General features: G+C 42.5%; 1 protein-coding gene across 3 annotated transcripts in view; it reads right to left on the bottom strand.

Annotated features, from left to right (window-relative positions):
• NTM (neurotrimin) overlaps nucleotides 1-19930 on the bottom strand; it is a 344658-nt gene that overhangs the window by 98287 nt on the left and 226441 nt on the right. For all 3 annotated transcript variants that reach the window (XM_032229681.1, XM_032229682.1, XM_032229683.1), the window contains exon 3: nucleotides 722-847. In XM_032229681.1, coding sequence (XP_032085572.1) covers nucleotides 722-847 — 126 coding nt within the window. The remainder of the gene's footprint in view (nucleotides 1-721; nucleotides 848-19930) is intronic.

The following is a 19930-nucleotide window of genomic DNA, read 5'->3' as shown; positions in this document are numbered from 1 at the left end:
ACTCTTGTGGAATATAAATGTTGGCTGGCAAAGAGATTCCTCCACATTATTCAGTTCTGGCTGGACCAAAGTACTTCGTTCTCTCATTACGTATCAATTGTGTGTAGCAGAAGGGAACAAATACACCGAGACAGCCGCAGATGTTCCACTTACTGATGTTAATTGTCTTATTGTATTTTTTAGCTCAGCTATTATTTTGCATACCAATGCTTCCCCAAAAATAAGACAGGGTCTTATTTGCTTTTGACCCCCGAAATATGCACTTGGCCTTATTTTTGGGGAGGTCTTATTATTTTTGAGGTGCAGGAGACAGAGAGCATGGTCACCTCATGGTTGCTGCTGTGTTGAAATATTTTTGGGTAGGGATTATTTTTGGGGGGAGGGCTTATTTTAGTGCATGTGCTCAAAAGCCCAATTGGGCTTATTATCCAGGGAGGTCTTATTTTGGGGAAAACAAGGGCTATATTTTTGCTTGGTGTATATTGGAATCTTAAGTGGGGGAAAGGAAAGGAAAATGAAGTACAACCCATAACCTGGGCCTACCTCTGTACTAGGGAATTAATATCCATAGGCACAATGACTCCTCAGATCAGGAAATATGCTAAAGTAAATAAAGCAAATAAGAATGGATATTTGGCATCAAGGCATCCTACTATCTAAGGCAGCAACAGTCCAACACCTGGATTTTGATGGCGAGGGATCATTGAAAAGCTTATCTTACCTTTAGGTGAAATATGCCTCCAGTTAATTGTCGGATCTGGCCTTCCTGTAGCTATGCAGGTGAGACTTATGTTGCCACCTTCGTTGATGGAGATGTCTGAAGAGATCTCAACAATCTTGGGGGGTACTGCAAGGACAAGGAAAGGAAGAAAGTCAACCCAAGATTTAGAGAAGCTATAATTTTTTTGAAAAATCTTTGAGAGAGGCCACCATTCAGAAGCGATAGACAGAATGTGAGAGTGAAGGTTCGTTCTCTGAGCTGGTTTCCAAACATTTCATTATCAGACTGGGTAACTGTCAGAGTTTGTTGCAGAAAAATCAAATCCAGAAAGTACACACAGATAACTGATTCAACTGGATTCATTAACTTCTTTATGCACATAATAACAGATGAATAAATGTACAATGCCAATAGTAGATTCTTTCAATGTGATAGAAGTTACAAGCAGAACACAAACAGGAGAGAACAGTCAGTTTCATTTCAGAGTTCAGAGCAGACAAGTTTAGACTAGTGTACTTCTCAGAGCAGCAGATTCAGAGCTCAGAGCTTACAGACTAGTTTCAGTTTCAATTCTCAGCTAAGCCACGTGCAAACTCCAAGCTTAAGTTTCTGTTTCCAAAGCAGCCCTCATTGGCTGACCCAGTTGCTATGCCTATTCGTTGGCTGATCTATTCCAGTCTATGAATATTCATACTCTGACAGTACATCTTCAGCCGAATTTAGGGGGTGTCAGTTTCTGTGTTCTTCTGCTTATAATGATTTTGTGTGGTCAGTAGGTCTTGTGATGGAGAAGTCACATCAGGTGAAGGTCTTGTGATGGATCAGGTGTGGGTTTTGTGATGGGACCAACCCATAAGCTTGGAGAACGAACCTCCATCCTCATTCTGTGCCCGAACTACAGGGAGTCCTCGACTTACAATAGTTCATTTAGAGGCCATTCAAAGTTACAACGGCATTGAACAAGTGACTTATGACTGTTTTTCACACTTATGACCATTGCAGCTCCCCCATGGTCACATGATCACAATTCAGATGCTTGGTAACTGACTCATATTTATGATGGTTGCACAGTGTCTTGGGGTCACATGATCAGCTTTTGTGACCTCCTCACATTGAGGAAGCCAGCTTCACTTAACAACCATATGTCAGGGTTCCAAGTGACACCCCCAATGAAAGGAGACTCCGAGGGTTGAGTTTCCTCAAAGTTCCTTTTTATTAGAGATGTCATACTGGCACATCTGGGAAAACCCGAATCTGAAAGTTTCCAGGTTTTCCCGACGGAAAAGAAAGTTCACGTCCCTGCCCAGCACCCACATGTTCATCACGTGGCCCAATCAGGCACCGTCCCACCTAGAGATGCCTCCCAGTCACGCCCCTCAAGATGCAGGGTAAGACGTCCTTGACCCTCTGAGAAAGGAATGTTATTTTGACTATATATCTCCCATACTCCATATAATCCCCACTCCCCCTTTCCCACAGCAGAAAATAGGGCAGGTCTGAAGGCCCAATGCAAAAGATGGCTTCCAGGCCTGACACCATGTTATTAACATAACAACTGCAATGATTAACAACTGTTGCAAGAAAAGTTGCAGAATGGGGCAAATTCAATTAACAAATGTTTCACTTAGCAACCTAAATTTTGGGATCAATTGTGGTCATAACTCGAGGGCTACCTGTAACAAATATTCAGTAGTATTACATACAGAATGTGACATTTGAAACCTTAGCTTCCTCAATTTCTGCGGAGGAATTTCTTAATGGAAACTATGGAGAACCACAGTTGGTCAATGATCATCATATTGGACTAAATAAGCCAGTGATTCAACTCAATATAATGGACCATTCACTGTGGTTTTATTGAACCACAATAGAGGTTAGTTTCCTGTAGAAGGACAAGCAACAGAAATGGATATGGCCCTCAAAGCAATTCAGCCAAGCCTTGCAAGTATTATCAACTTTCATCCAAGATATAATAACATTTTGGTTCATAGCTTTACCCATAATTATTTTTGTAGAACTTAAGAAGAAGGAGAAGAAGAAGCAGTATGCATACTGGCCTTTTAAAGTATGTTATACTAGCTGGATACCTCTGCTTCATGACGAAATGATGTGATCGGGCTATGCAGGAGAAATTCAGTTCACAATCCATTGATTCAGTGATGGTCAGTGATTGAAACACATAAGGAATATCGCTCCTGCCACCTTGAGTCAGGAAGACTGTCTAACTCCTTAGCACCTGAGTGTGTTAATATAAGGCAACTGGCAGTTGGGACAGAGTTCTTTTCAGATGGGAAGGGGGAGTAGAACTCTTTAGCATCAGAGCATGTTAGATACTGTATAAGAAATACTAATGATCTGATGGTCATTTCAAAAAATCCTTTCTTAGCGAGCACTGAGATACTAAGAGGAACATATGTGCCAAATTTCAAGTTTGTAGGCATTACGGTTCTGGAGATTTCATGATGAGTGGGTGATATTTGCCTTAAATATAGATAGATGGATGGATGGATGGATGGATGGATGGATGGATGGATGGATGGATGGATGGAGAGTTAGAGATAAGAGATAAGAGATAAGAGATGAGAGATGAGAGATGAGAGATGAGAGATGAGAGATAAGAGATAAGAGATAAGAGATAAGAGATAGAGAGATAGAGAGATAGAGAGATAGAGAGATAGAGATAGAGATAGATAGATAGAGAGAGAGAGAGAGAGAGAGAGAGAGAGAGAGAGAGAGAGAGAGAGAGAGAGAGAGAGATTGATTCTAGGTTCCCTGTCAAAAATAACTCAGAAGGATGAATGGGTGGGTGGATGGATGGCTAAATATGTTTAATTGGGTAACTGGATCAACTCATTCACAATTGTATACCGATTATATTCTCTCAGATCGCATAGTTTGGGAGAATAAACCTAGCAGTGTAGATAAAGCTCTCCTTATGAGAATATGTGTCAAGAATAAATATATATATATATTCCCATCTCTCCCTCCAGTCCATCATGTATTAATATGCCCTTGGCATACTATTGGATCAATCTCATCATACATTTAACATTTTCAAAGCCTGAGTTTTCTTTTCCATGAAGTTTTGGCATTTATACACCTCTTCCCTCTTAGCCTAAAACCTTAGCAAATTTAAATTCACATAGCCATGTCTTCATGATATGGCTTCATACTTCCTATTTATTTCATGATATGGAAACCTTTGGTTGAGAGATGCTCATATATTTGAATCTGTACTTTAATAATCAAATACCTACAAGTTCATCCATCTGCCTATCCATCCATCCACCCCCCCCACCCACATCACCCCCCCCCAAAAAGGATCCTCCATACTTTAATATGGAATCTGTTTTCCGCAATTCCTTCCCTATGTCCCATCCATGTGCCAATCACTTTTCCAGTCTTTTTTTTTTTAACAAGGAAGCTGGATAAATGCGGAACGGACACATCGCCTTTGCATTCATTGTCTTTGACACAAAGTAAGTAATTTATTGATCTGTAAAACACTCAGAGACGCTCAGGAAAGGATTATGTCATGCCAACACTTGGCAATAAAATAAAAAATGATGGACTTTCTGCGAACATGAGAGGTGATTTAAGGTTTGTAGCTGGAAGTGTAGTTAAAGTACATTTTAAGTGGAAATCAAGGTAAGTAATGAATTACCCTATGTCTGGAAAGGCTATTGGGAGTTCATTTTCTTGGCTTCTGACTCAAGAGCTAATATACTAACCATGCGCAAGAGAACCACAAAGGAGTAAGCTAGTAGAATGGGCTTAAGTAGGGGATGGGGCAAAACATATTTAGACACTAATATTGGTTAGTGGTGACACTTGACTCCATTGCAAGGTAGCCAAAGTACGACTCTAAAACAGTAGGATATGAAATATAGGTCCCAGTGTAACTTTATGGAAGTTGATGTAGAAGATCCACAATTGTCTACGTGGAATGAATAAGAGCTTTTGGAGAAAGACAACAAAGAAACTTCTACAATTCGGAAGACCAATTGATTTATTAGTGTACAAACTTCGCTTCATGCATCTGAGGACTTATGAGCCATAAAAAAACCTATGCAAGAATACATTTGTCTTGAAGGTCTCCAAGGCATTGTGGTTCTTACAGATGGACATACCATATTTTTTCGGAGTATAAGATACACCTTTTTCACTCAAAAAAGAGGGTGAAAATCTGGGTGCGTTTTATACACTGAATACAGCACTTTTGGCCTCCCAAAACCCTGCCCCCTTGAGGTGGATAAAATGAGGATCCAGATTGTTGGGGGCAATATGCTGACATTGTAAAGCACCCAGATAATGCTGTAAAGCATTATATAGTGGTATATAAGTCTAAGTGCTATTGCTATTGCTATTACTTCTGCTACGCATCTACCAGATTCACACCCCGTAACCTTTCCTTGTATGTCGATCAGCTGTATATACAATCCTCTGGCTTCCTGAAGAGACTCTGACCTCTTCCAGTTTGATCAATGCCTACATTTCCCTTTCAGTTTGCAAATTCTTGCTTTTCTTTTTCTTTTAAATAATTTTTATTCAACATTTTTTGAATGTTAAAATCACAATTATATTTTTACAGCTTTCCGTTATTGGCATTTTGTTTCCTAATTTCTAATTTTCCATTCTAAGGCTGATTGTTTTATTCATATACCTCCTTATTTCATAATTATTTATATAATATAGAGATATATACAACATTTACATCTCTATTACTCTCTAAATATATATCATTTCCTTTTGTTATATTTTCTATGTATTCATCATGCATTATTTTTAAATCTCTTTTTTAGCCAATTATACCACCTATTCCATGTCTTGCAATCAGTGGTGGGTTTCAAAAATTGTTTGAACCTACTCTGTGGGTGTGGCCTCCTTTGTGGGAGTTGCTTGCCACCCTTGTGACCGGATGGGAGTGGCTTGCCGCCCATGTGACTGGATATGAAGATGCCGACGACACTTGTCAGAACCACCTTAAATTACCTCACACACAGCACTGGCATGCATAAGAATATGATGTAATCTTGTTTTTTAAAAGGCATCTTTGGTTTGCATTAAAACAACTTCAACACACACAATGTTCTGATTGCACCACAAACACAGTAGTCATCCTTACCTTTCACAGAGACACTGAGTTTTATAAATATGAGCATGATAGTGTAGAATAATCATATCCAAGGACCAGTGGTGGGTTTCAAAAATTTTTGGAACCTCTTCTGTAGGTGTGGCCTGCTTTCCGGGTCCACTGGTGGAACCTCTTCTAACCGGTTTGGTAGATTTGATGAACCGGTTCTACCGAATAGGTGTGAACTGGTAGGAACCCACCTCTGCACCTATTCCATGTCTTGTAATATACTGGTATATAAGTCTAAGTGCTATTACTTCTACACATCTACCAGATTCACACCCTGTAACCCTTCCTTGTATGTAGGTCAGCTGTGTATACAATCCACTGGTTTCATGAACAGAAATGCTATTGTACCAAACTCTGACCTCTTCCAGTTTGATCAATCCCTACATTTCCCCTTCAGTTTGTAAATTCTTTCATGCTGCTCTCAGACAGAAATAGGACAATAAGATGTTTTTTTTAATCCAGATCCCTTCTGAGATCTAAAGGAATAAATGTATAGATCGGTCAACATTTAGAATGAGTCACATGTTAGCAGCTAGAAAACTGTAGCCGATAACAAAGAGCTGAGTAGGATTGGATTTGGTTAAAGCCTTTCATGTGAGATCATCAGGAAATCCCAGGGCTGCAGGCTAAGGTGGGGGGGTGGTGGAAAAAGACATAACAGAAGAAAGCAATGGCGAGAAAGCAACATGGAACTGCTGTGATGAACCCCAAGGCAACTTTAGCAACATCCAGTTTGTACCAAAGGCCCATAAAATAATAATAATAATGGCAATAGTAATAGCACTTAGACTTACACACTGTTTCACAGTGCTTTACAGCCCTCCCTAAGCAGTTTACATAATCAGTCTATGCCTCCCAACAATTTTACCCACCTTGGAAGGATGGAAGGAGGAGTCAACCTTGAGCTAGTCAGGATCGAACTCCAGGCTATGGGAAGAGTTAGCCTGCCATTCTGCATTCTAACCACTGGGAGGGAGGGAGGGAAGGAGGGAAGGAAGGAAAATAGCAATAGCACTTAGACTTATATACTGCTTTATAGTGCTTTAAAGCTCTCTCTAAGCAGTTTACAGAGTCAGCATATTCCCCCCAACAATCTGGGTCCTCATTTTACCCACATTGGAAGGATGGAAGGCTGAGTCAACTTTTGAGATTTGAACTGCCAAATTACAGGCAGCCGGCAGTCACCAGAAGTAGGCTGTAGTACTGCACTCTAACCACTGTGCCACCATGGCTCATAATTTTCATATGTGTAATAATTTTCATATAGTAACCGAACCTTTCCCTAGTCCATGCACATCATTCTTCCAAATTAAAGCAATTTGGTAACCTTTGAATGGAACACATTGGATTGAACGGTTAGGATGCAGGGTTGGAGGATATCAAGATATGTGTTTGAGACCCGAGCGTTTCCATGGGGTGGGGTTAAGCTCTCATCCTTCGCTCCTGCTGGGACAGGAAAGTAGCCCCCAACTGGACATCCCCAGGGCAATGGTGATGTCATCAGCTAATGCTTTGAACTGACATGAGTGTCACAAGCAACCTTTGAAGGCCATCAACTCTGAAGTGGAAGATTCTGTTTCAGCCAATTGCATTAAGTTTTTGTAAAGAAATCTGCTCTTAAAATATCTTCAACCATTTTTGGATCATTTTGCAGATGTAAGAGTTGTCTAAAGATTTGTTGCACTTCTAAAAATGTTGAGCTCCCCCTCTCTATCGTTTTCTCTGTATGCATAGGTGTGTATGTGTGATGCTATTTGGGTACACAAAACCAAAATGATCTTGGTGTGATAACTACTTGACTCAGACTGAGCCAAGGTTGACTCTGCCTTCCATCCTTCCAAGGTGGTTTAAAATGAGGACCCAGATTGTTGGGGGCAAGAGGCTGACTCTGTAAAGTGCTTAGAGAGGGCTGTAAAGCACTGATAAGCGGTATATAAATTTAAGTTCTATTGCTATTGCTCTTCCTTCTATCCATCCATCCATCCATCCATCCATCCATCCCTGATGCGCAGTGGTTAGAATGCAGTATTGCAGGTTAACTTTGCCCACAGCCAGGAGTTCAATTCTTACCAGCTCAAGGTTGATTCAGCCTTCCATCCTTCCGAGATGGGTAAAATGAGGAACCAGATTTTGGGGAGCAAGAGGCTGACTCTGTAAACCACTTAGAGAGGGCTGCAAAAGCACTATGAAGCGGTATATACAGTAAGTCTAAGTGCTGATGCTAGTACTTTGATAGAAAAAAGAAATGCAGCTTGTTTCATGCCTTATCCAGCAGAATTTATTTCGCCCAGGGGACTCCCAGTGACAGTCAGGATAGGACAGAATAATACAAGACACCTCCAAGTTTAACCATGATATAATGTTGTCTTTGAGTCTTGCGCGGAATGATTACCTTCAATATAATATTTTTACAGTTCTCTCTCATGTAGCTGAGAGTAGTTTAAAAACTAAATCAGTTCTGTCGTGAACTCTCATCAACATAGATTACAGTCCCCACATTAATCAACTATGTTTCCTGATTGAACCAATTCAGAGTTACAGCCTTAATTGATACAATTTGCACCTGAAGGAAAATAGAAGTTGGGGAAGAACTGTTTTATTGCCTTATAATTACAGGTGTCCTGTGCTTAATGGGATATTTACTTTAAAAGAACAGCAGCCCACACGATCCGTCAGCAGCAGGAGAAACACAATCGCCCTTCAAAGGATGTGGATATGAGATCGCTATCCTCTCCCAAAACACTCGCAACCATGACCTTCATGGTTAATTTGCTGTACATCCATGTGATTTTGTTATGACCCAGGTTGTCCTTTATTGCACTGCTAATTCCACGACAAATGGCCCTACAACAACCAGTAAACTTCCAACCCAAACTTCCCTGAAGACAGCCAGTGCAGTGCTGTCTGTTGCAACCTGTTGGCAGCCAGCCTCTCCAGCAGCCGAATCCGAGGAGGAGATGGCGTGGGAGTCAGGGTCAGCATCAAGGCAACCTGAGGGGGGAGAGGGAATGGAGCTGGCAGAGAGAGAGAGAGAGAGAGAGAGAGAGAGAGAGGGAGGGAGGGAGGGAGAGAGAGAGAGAGAGAGAGGCGGAGCCTGGACTTTCCATCAGCCCTCAGATGGACAGTCAATGGCCCCCAGGTCTGGAGGTGGCTGATGAGGAAGAGGAGGATCAGCTAGGTCCAGTGCCTGACACACAAATATGCAGAAGAAAGAGGAAAGGAGAGCAGTGGAAATCTATGGGCCAGTCCTTGGGACGGAAGAGCCACTGCTGCTAGTGAAGCCCTACCTTAGCTCTGGGGATAAAAGGCAGGGGACAGAGATGAATAGATGTGGCAGACAACTATTCATCACTCTGCTGGACAGACCTGTTAGCTGACACCTCCCTCTCTCTCTCTCTCTCTCTCTCTGACAGTTCCATTCCCACTACCTCCTCAGAGCTCTCAGGTGGCCTTGAAGCTGACCTTGATTCCCACGTCTCCTCCTCCTCTGATTTGGCTGCTGGAGGGGACAGTGGCCGACAGTCTACAACAGATGGCCCCAGTTCCAACTCCTCCTCCTCCTCCTCCTCTGAATTGGGATCCAATGGGGCCATGACAGATTTCTAAAAAAAAAAAAAAAAAAAAACTCAACCCAAATTACAGAAAGCACGGGAGAAGACTCCAAAGGATGACACCGTTTTGATGCACAGAAAAAGGACGGAATTAAGGTCCCAGCTTTCGTGCCAAAAATTATTTAAGCTTTCCTTTCCTCCCTTCCCTGATCTTTGCTTGAAAAGGTGCTGAAGAAATGTCAGCTGTGATAATCAATTAATTATTATGAACTAGCCATCGCTTGGTTCCATTCAGACTATGCCGAGATGGGGAATTTGAAAAGGTTTGCATCAATCAGTGTCAGCCGTGAGGAAGGCGCAGTGACACTGGGCCAACGTGGTGAAGGAACAGGAGTGACAGTAGCGAAACCTGCCACGAGTTACCCTTTTAATTTAAACATGGGAGCCTAGGATTTAAAGTGACAGTTATTATATGCTAATTAAAACGCTTGAATAATTAATCAAATGAATTATTTAAAACGCCTTCCCTGCAACGTAACAGGTATTAATAGGAGATGTCTACAATGCAAGGGGAACAGAAGCATCCTAATAAGTGCTAATAAATATCAACCTGGTAAAGGTTTCCAAACAAGCCATGTTCTTGCCTCAGCTACATCAAAGATGTTTTATGAAGATATGCTGCCACTTCTGAAGAGCAGGTGGGAGAAGTGTGAACTCTGAACCATAGCAGGGAAATAGAAAAGGGAAATGTTCCAGCGGTGATGGGTGGAAGTGATCCATCCATCTATCCAGTGGTCCCTTCGGGGAATTCCTCCCTGCCCTACAATTTGGGTTCTCTCCACATGTCTCCTGCTCGGAGCTGATTAAACATGGCAGCCATGTAGCAAGCTGCTCTAGTGACAAAAGCAGAGATTTCCCCAGAGTGGAACGTGATTTTCTTTCTTCCTTTCTTTAGATCTCATTTACTTCTCTATGAAAAGGATAGCAACACATCCTGGTTTCTCTCAAAGTGGTTTATTGAACTTTAGGTGGGGCTCAGCAGACAAGAGCCCCTGGCAGTCTACAGAGAAGTTCTAAAACTTTCCGCTCCAGACCTGTGATACATGGTTCAGATCAGAGGTGGGTTCCTACCAGTTCGCACCTATTCGGTAGAACCGGTTCATCAAATCTACCGAACCGGTTAGAAAAGGTTCCACCAGTGGACCCGGAAACCGGAAATCAGGCCACACCTACAGAAGAGGTTCCAAAATTTTTTGAAACCCACCACTGGATAGAGGGAATGAGAGACAGACACAGACACAGAGGGAGGGAGGAGAGAGATACACACACACACAGAGACAGACACAGAGAGAGAATCACATAGAGAGACACAGAGGGAGGGAGGGAGGGAGGGAGGGAGGGAGAGCGGGAGTGAGGGAGGGAGAGGCAAAGAGCACACACATACATACACACACACACACACACACAGAGAGACTCACACAGAGAGAGAAAGAGAAAGAAAGGAAGAAAGAAAGAAAGAAAAAAGAAAGAAAAAGAGTGAGAGAGAGATGAAAGAAAAAAATAAAAAAGGGACAGAGAGACAAAAGGAAGGAAAGAGAGAGAGAGAGAGAGAGAGAGAGAGAGAAAGAAAGAAAGAAAGAAAGAAAGAAAGAAAGAAAGAAAGAAAGAAAGAAAGAAAGAAAACACATGGCCGGCAAGCCACTCCCACAAAGGAGGCCACACCCACAGAGTAGGTTCCAAAAATTTTTGAAACCCACCACTGGTTCAGATCAAACATTTCAAGGGATCGAAGAGCATGGGATGGGTGGAAAGTCTGACCCAAGGCTTGGGAGATGTGCTGCTAATTAGGGCATGGAAATTTACCTAGAAATACCTGACTCTGTTGTGGGCCCCCAGCGGTCAGTGGAGCTGGTGGCAGATTCAGACAGTGAGGAGGTTAGGAAGGAACATGGGCCAGTCCTGGAGTCTGGAGAAGGCTCGTACGAAGGCTCTGTGTCAGAGGCAGAAAGGGGTCCAGAGCCACATGCCAGTTATCAGCTGCCTTCGGAGTCAGACATCAGTGAGGCAGACGAACAGCTGGAGCCTGTTCCCAGTGTGCACATGCACAGAGTTGCCAGACGAAGGGAGCAGCTAAGGAACAAGGGTCAACTTGGGAGTAAGGCCAGAGGTGGACAATGAATGGCCCCTCCCAGAGGAAATAAAAGAGGAGCGAAAGGGGAGTGGAGTTTGCAGGAGACCATTAGTTCGCTTCATTGGTTCGTGACTCTCCGAGACTCCTTGACACATTTTGCAGAGAAGGTCTGTGACCGTAAATCCTCCCTTGAAAGACTTTGCTGGATGTGAATGAGCAGAATTCACAATCAATTAACAAAATGGCTTTTTGTTGGGACCAGGAGTTTGCTTCAGTCTCTTGGGAAGCCCCGCTCGGAACATCAAATGCAATGGGGATGGAAAGGAATCCTATTTCTTCTGCTACAGTTCTACAGGAAGGAGAAAGGGAGGGATTCATCTGACTGGCTGAGCAAACATTGTTCAAGTCGGATGTCCTAAATCCATCTGGCTTCATCTGGCCATGAACTAATCTCCTAAAAGTGCAGAGATAAAAGATTGTAGATTGTAGAAGTTTATTTATATGCCGCCCTTTTCCCTGGGGGGACTCAGCTGCCACCGAGAAGGCTCTCCTCCGCGTAGTTGCCAGTCGGCATTGACCGGCAGATGGAACTCGGAGGAGGCCTAATCGATGAGATCTAATAGGTCGCGTGGAGGTAATTGGCAGTAGGCGGTCTCTCAAGTACCCAGATCCACTACCATGTAGGGCTTTATGGGTGACAAGTAGCACCTTGAAGCGCACCCGGAGATCGACAGGTAGCCAGTGCAGCTCGCAGAGGATAGGTGTTATGTCTTCTTCAATCCGTTGAGAACTGTTATCATTCAAAATGGGCCACATTGAGTAGATAGAAATTCTAGTCCATGCAAACAAAGAGAAAGGATTAAGAAAAGGACCATTCAGGCATTCCACAGGAATCATGGCAAGGGAGTTTATTCTTGCCAATTTGAACAAACAATCTGAATCTCAACATGAGTTCAACAAAGGTGCCCCACCTTGGCAACTGTGGACTTCAAATCCCAGAATTCCCCAGCTAGCATAGCTGGCTGGGGAATTCTGGGACTTGAAGTCCACAAGTTTTAAAGTTGCCAAGGTAGGACTAAGCTATTATTTTTTAAAAAAAAAACTGTTGTGAGTCTCTCTGATTTTACTCCCTTTAGCTCTTTATATGTTTTGGATTTTTTTTTTATTTCTTTTTGCTTTCTGATAACCAGGCCCGTCTCCTGAAACTGGTTTCATTACAGCTGATAGCCTCCCTTCTAAAACAACAGATTGTTCCAGGCAATATCATCAAACTGAATTGTTTCTAAGCACTGGGTGCTCAGCTGTGTTATCTAAAGAACATTTCCCGCACAGGCTGTCTCTATCCATCTTTTCCAACCAATTCAATGAGAATATCGGCCCGTCTATTGTTAGCCGAGGATATTTCTCCCAAGCGGCAAAGGATGTGGGCTCAGCACAAGGAAGAGAAAATCACTGTTATCAGTGGCCTCCGTGCTTCTCATTGACAAGACAAGATGGAAGACTGATTCGATCTCACACACTCGGCCCCTGAAGTTTTGAGACAAGAAATTCTACAACCAAAGAGGCTGTGCGGTCATGGTGGGGAAGTAGGTGTTGCGACTCAACAACTCGGCAAGCCTAGCCTAAATTCCGGGCCGGAGGTTGTAACAAACAACCTCCGTAAAGGAAGAGTACAATATCATGCAGCCATAGTTTTTTTAAACAGGGGGAGTAGTGTGGTGGCCTAGAGGTGAAGTTCTCGCCTCACAATCAGGAGGCTGTGAATTCCACCCTAGGTAGAGACAGATATTTCTCTCTCTGGGCGCCTTGGGAATATATCTGCCGAATATAACTCCGCATTGGCAACAAGTAGAGCGTCCGGCCAGTAAACTCTCTTCTAGTTCTATTCAGCTGCTCAGACTCCACCCATAAAGGATTATGGTTTCATTAAAAGAAGATGATGATGATAGTCTTATTAAACTGGGAGTACATACTTCAAAACTCACCCAGCACTGGAGAATTCCACTGGGATGTTCCCTACACAGAAGCAGCACAAAACATGTTGCGTATTTCACTGTTAGTTGACACATTTGTCAGATCAAGAAAGAGGACAGATACAAAGTCCCTGAAGAGGAACCGAGAAGTGTGTGTGAATGCCTTGTATCTGATGCTTCAGTTTTGCTCAGTAGCTCCTTGGCTCCTCACTGGAAAAGGCGCCCTCACAAAATATTTGTCATCTATTGACTGTGTGGTAAATTGTGTGTGGGTGTCTCCCAAAGGAAGGTCAAGAGTTCCATTGTCTCCAATCAATAGATAAAACAAGAGTTTTGTAAAGAGAAAACAATGGTCTGTTTTTTTCGGAGCTGGGACTGAATAAAGAGCAATGAAAGACAGATCTATTTTTTGAAGAGGCCTATCTGCATCTATTTACTTATTTACTTGCTACAATAATTACTCTTTGTTCCTCCTTGGGAACTTTCAAACACTCAGATTGATGAACTACAGCAATACAAACTGAACTTACAGCAATGCCATGGAGATACAAGCTATAGCAGGACTCACCAAACATGGCAACTTTAAGGCAGGGTCACTTTAACAGCATTATGGGCCCCAGGCAGTATACTGGGGCCCCTACAGCAACTACTGACATGATAAAATTAAACATATATGTGCATGTACTGTAGATGCTGAGCTTGCCGATCAGAAAATCAACAGTTCGGCGGTTCGAAACGCTAGCGCCGCGTAACGGAGTGAGCTCCAATTACTTGTCCCACCTTCTGCCAGCCTATCAGTTCGAAAGCATGTAAAAATGCAAGTAGAGAAATAGGAACCACCTTTGGTGGGAAGGGAACAGTGTTCCATGCGCCTTTGGCATTTAGTCATTGCTGGCCATGTGACTACAGAGACGTCTTTGGACAGTGCTGGCTCTTCGGCTTTGAAACGGAGATGAACACCGCCCCCTAGAGTCAGGAATGACTAGGACATACGTGCAAGGGGGACCTTTACCTTTACCATTATTAATTTAAAAATGCAGTAAAATGCAATAAATACGTTGCTGTATTTATATGATACAAGGTGCATTGAAGGGTTAACAAGCACAGATTAGTATGGGGCCCTATGCTTGTGGGGCCCATGGATAAGTGCTCATCAGGCCCCTGCATTAAGACAGCCCTGCTTTAAGGCTTGTGGATTTCAACTCCCAGAATTCCTCAGTCAGCTATATAGTTGAAGTCCACAAATTATTATTATTATTATAAGTTTTGGGGTTTTTATTTTTAAAATGTACATCAACATCAATACACTAACAGTGCAGCATCTGGGTATCCTTCATTTTGGGACAAGTGTCAATAATGATATTGATAATATTTGTTACATTAATGAAACTTATGAAATCCTAGTATTAATATACTGTACATGTTTATTTTAAGGTAATTATTCAATATTTCAATGTTCCATTTTAATGCCAATCACAGTATTATTTCAGCTTATATAGTAATGAATGCCATCTTTCGACCTGTAATCTTTCCCTCTAATTATTGCTTTTATTCTATTGTGTGTGTATGTATGTTTATATATGTATATGTATATGTATATGTATGTGTATGTGTATGTGTATGTGTGTATGTGTATGTGTGTATGTGTATGTGTATGTTTATGTGTATGCTTATATATGTATATGTGTATGTGTATGTGTATGTGTATGTGTATGTGTATGTGTATGTGTATGTGTATGTGTATGTTTATGTGTATGTGTGTATGTGTGTATGTGTGTATGTGTATATGTGTATACACATACACACATACACATAAACATACACATACGTATATATATTTAGATTTTACAACCCCCGGTATGCCCAAATATGGGAGGAAGATCACTACTTCCATTCTCTGTCCTTCGGCTTGTCACAAGAGACCATCCAGACAGAACCCAATATTTTTTTACTGTTGCCTTTTTGCACAAATATAACATATGTATATATGTATATATATTTAGTGTCAGGCACAGGTTCAAATCCCAGTAAGGGTCTGGCTAGCTGATGAGAGCTAAATAGCTTGAAATAGATCTATACTAGTCTCCCTTTATTTATTTATCAGCTCAAATACAACACACACACACACACACACACACACAAACGTTTGCTAATGGCCGTTCCCCCTATTTCTTATTTCTACCTCTACTCTGGCTTCTAGTCAGGCCATCATTGCTGATTTTAATGTTGATACACATGTTTAAGGTAAAGGACAGGTTACTCTCACACATATGTGCTAGTCGTTCCCGATTCTAGGGGAAGGTTGCTCATCACCATTTCAAAGCTGAAGAGTCAGCGCTGTCCGAAGACATCTCCGTGGTCATGTGGCCGGCATGACTGAACACCAAAGGCACACAGAATGCTGTTACCTGCTGCATTTTTACATGCTTTTGAATTGCTAGGTTGGCAGAAGCTGGGACAAGTACTGGGAGCTCACTCCATTATGTGGCGCTAGGGATTCGAACCATCGAACTGCCGACCTTTCTGATAGACAAGCTCAGCATCTTAGCCACTGAGCCCCAACACCCTCATATTTATATTAAAATATAGTCCTTTAGTCTTTAAATATTCAGTGTTTCAATGTTCTCGTGCCAACCACTATATTATTTAAACATACTTAATAATATCATCTTTCGACCTCTAATCTTTCCATCCACAAATTTTAAAGGTGCCACATTTGGAGACCTCTGAGCTACGGAACAACTCACTGTGATCGAAGCTAAATTTAGCAGCAGAAAAACATTTAAATCACTGTCCTGTTCCTATACTATAGGGATACTATATTCCCAAAGCTATTGTCAGAGAGGTCTGAGAATTTCATTAGCAAAATATATCTTGACATGTTTATCATCTGGCCTGCAGTGTGTGAAGCACAAATACATTCATAATTTTAAAAAGTAGAATCATGTGGAAATGATCAGAAAATAAATACATACAGAATTTATGTGGTAGAAAGATTGCAAAGATAGCAATGAATACACATAGCTCAGGCTTATAACCTGTTGTGATATCAGAGATCTGGGAACTAAATTTGAGACTGCCCAACATTGCATGACCATAGCAGGTTATATCAGCAGGATAGGAGATATAATTTGTTGATTAGCAAGGATTGCATACTTCATATTCTTTTATACTATTGTTTTGACCAAGGCTTCCCCAAAAAGCACAAGGCAGAGTCCTGGTCCCGACAAAACCCCTTTTATTAAACAAATGTGAATCCCTCTCATTCACATTCAGCAAGGCCTGGCAAACAGTCTTTCAAAGGAATATTTATGACTACAGACCTTATCTATCTTGGAAAGCTGCCATGTAAATATTTTCCAAATGAGGTCCTGTGCAAGGAAAGACTGGGCACAGAGTCTCTGAGATTCACGGACAGATCTTCACACTCCTGAAAAAATCTAACAAACAAACAAACAAATTGTTTCCTGCAAAAGCCCCCTCCCCTTTCACTCCTCTTTTATTTCCTATGGGAGGGGCCAATCACCTTCCATCTGTGACTTTTACTCCCAAGTCTACCCTGATTTCTTCTGGCAGCTCTGAGCATGTGCACACTGGGAACAGGCTCCAGCTGTTCCTCTGCCTCATTGCTGTCTAGCTCCATAGGCACCTGATCACTGACAGATGGCCTCGGCCCCATCTCTGCCTCCAATGCAGAGCCCTCGTCTGAGTCTTCCCCAACCTCAAGGACTAGCCCATACTCCTCCTCAACCTCCTTGCTGCCCGATTCTGCTGCCAGCTCCACTGGCGGGTAAAAACAACTATTAACTACACTGTTAACTGCAATTTTTAAAAAATGGTTATAAGCACTGTCAAACGTTCTCATTGTTTTTGGATATGGTGCAAGATGATCTATGAGAAGACAGATACCATATCTACCATGGGACATGTTATGGTCTCTACAACTTCAGACCTAACTCTAAACCCAAACCCTAGCCCTAGCCCTAGCCCTAGCCCTAGCCCTAACCCTAACCCTAACCCTATTGTTTAATTTTTTTGGGTGGGGACCACTATTAGTTCCTCTTGTTTCAACTCTGCTATGTTTTATATAATATTACCAAGGGCAGAGGGTTATAAAACAAGCTTCATTGCCACTCCATTTCAATCTGTGCACAGAGTTTGCAATGCCTGAACATTGTGTGTCTGCTACGCTGAGTAGATCTACAGAACTGGGTTTGGGATATTGAAATAAAGGAGACATACGTTGCAGGCTTTATAGTCAATTAATAAATAATAGAAATTGCTCTCCCTCAAATGAGGACTAATGAGATGTGTCATATGTTGCAGAGATGGGTCTCAACGATTTCTCAAAACAAATAGCCTTGTGTTCCCTTTCTCTACCGGAAAGCATATTATTATTTACATGCATCTCAATGCATGTTTTATGATAAAGAGCTGTTGTAATTCATCGCTGTGTGAGGAGGGAAGTGTTTTAATCACACATTAGAAGTATATTTATAAATACTGCTACATTAGAGAGTGTCACCAGTTCAGCTAATAAAATCCCCATACTGAAGGCTGATTCTAATATTCCTTACACTAGGGAAATATGACTTTCCTGTTCCCCCCCACCCAGAAAACATGTATAGGACTCAAGGTGTGGTGCAGTGGCGTAGAGGTGGAACTCTCACCTTACAATCAGAAGGCTGTGAGTTCAATCCTAGGTAGGTACTTCTGTCTCTGGGCATGATGAGAAAATATCTGCAGCGAACTCCACATTGGCAACGGGAATGGCATCTGGCCAGTAACCACTTAGCTCCATTCAGTTATCCCAATTCCACCTCAATGCAAGAGATTATGGGATCATTAAAAGACAAAGAAATACTAAGGTCTTCCCAAACTGATGCATTCTGGACTATTCTCCACCTAAAACTCATTTCCACTGTCCAACTGGGAGATGCAACTGACAAATCTGGCCCAAGGGCCAGTGGTGGAATTCAAACAATTTAACAACCGGTTCTCTGCCCTAATGACCAGCTGGGTAGGTGTGGCTCAGTGGTCATGTGACCGTGTGGGCGAGGGCAACTCAACATCACTCAGGTCGATGGGCGCTTCACCTTTGCTGCTACAATGGAATAAGGGTTAACCCGAAAGGCAGTTTCTGTAAGGAGGGCAATAAAGATTAGGCTAGGAGCAACACCATAATGTTCCCTTCCTGCCTTCCTTACAGGGTTAGCCCTGTAAAGTGGAGAAAAAAAACAAAATGAGATTTCTTCCAACAACCGGTTCTCTGAACTGCTTGGAAAGTTAACAACCGGTTCTCCCGGATAGGTGTGAACTGGCTGAATCCCACCAGTGCGCAGGACTCCTGACCACACTGCTACCTGCTCTTTGTGAAAGAGCTTGGAGTTCCCAAATTGTGTGCTGGTTATGGAATGGAGGAGTGCTACCCAATGAAAATGGGAAGTCATTGGATTGAGAAGAACTTGAAACACAAAACCACTGAGTCTTGCCAGGGTTGAGTGTCCACCTGTTTCTCCCCATCCAGACCTCACCCACTATCTGCCACACCTCAACAGTGTCACCTGATGAGCCCAGAAGCAATATGTCAACATTCCAAATAATGCATCCACCAAACACAGAACTCCGAGGCAGGTAGATTCCTCAAAGACCATGTTCATTGGACTCATCATATCGGCACAGCTAGTGAAAACCTGCTCTAAAAGTTTTCCATAATTAAAAGAGCAAATATTTCCCTCCCCAGATGTCACCGGTCACATTGTCCAATGAAAGTAGCTGGCAGGCTGCTTGGTCACTCTCCTCCTCCTTCAACTGCCACCTGTTGGGATGACCTTGGTTCCCACAAGAGTTTTGTTTTGTTTTGACTGATTGCCGGCCTATCTATTTCCTGCTCCCTTTTGCCTCTCAGAGTTCATGGAAACTATGAGGCAGCAAAAAAGAGTTCAGCCATGTTTGCTTTAGAGTTGACACAATAAACATGCTGCCCTTTAACTCTACTGTTCTGGAAGGCCCTTGACTCATAGGGTGATCTCAGCTAGCCATTAAGCATAGGATAATTGATTTCATTATTATATGTTTTAGAGCAGGGGTGTCAAATTCAAGACCCAGGGGCCAAATCCGACCCGTGGGGTGCTTAGATCTGACCCGCAGGGCCACTGTGGAAACAGTGAAGGACCGGCTCATGGCACCTCTGCCAGTGGTCCGCTCTCTGGAGCTCCCATTTTCACTGGCAGAGGTTTGCAGGAGGCTGTTGCAGCCGAAAACAGAGCTCAGAAGCCCATTTCTTCTGGCAGAGCACTTAGGCCACCACAGGTGTCCCTGATATGAGTGACATGAAGCTGGCCATGCCCACTGTGGTCACATCCACCCCGACCCTCTAAGGTCAAGCATAACCCTGATGCGTCCCTCAAT

This window comes from Thamnophis elegans, chromosome 13 (assembly GCF_009769535.1).
Source record: "Thamnophis elegans isolate rThaEle1 chromosome 13, rThaEle1.pri, whole genome shotgun sequence".
Lineage (NCBI taxonomy): Eukaryota > Metazoa > Chordata > Lepidosauria > Squamata > Colubridae > Thamnophis > Thamnophis elegans.
This window is presented reverse-complemented; position numbering and strand designations above follow the sequence as displayed.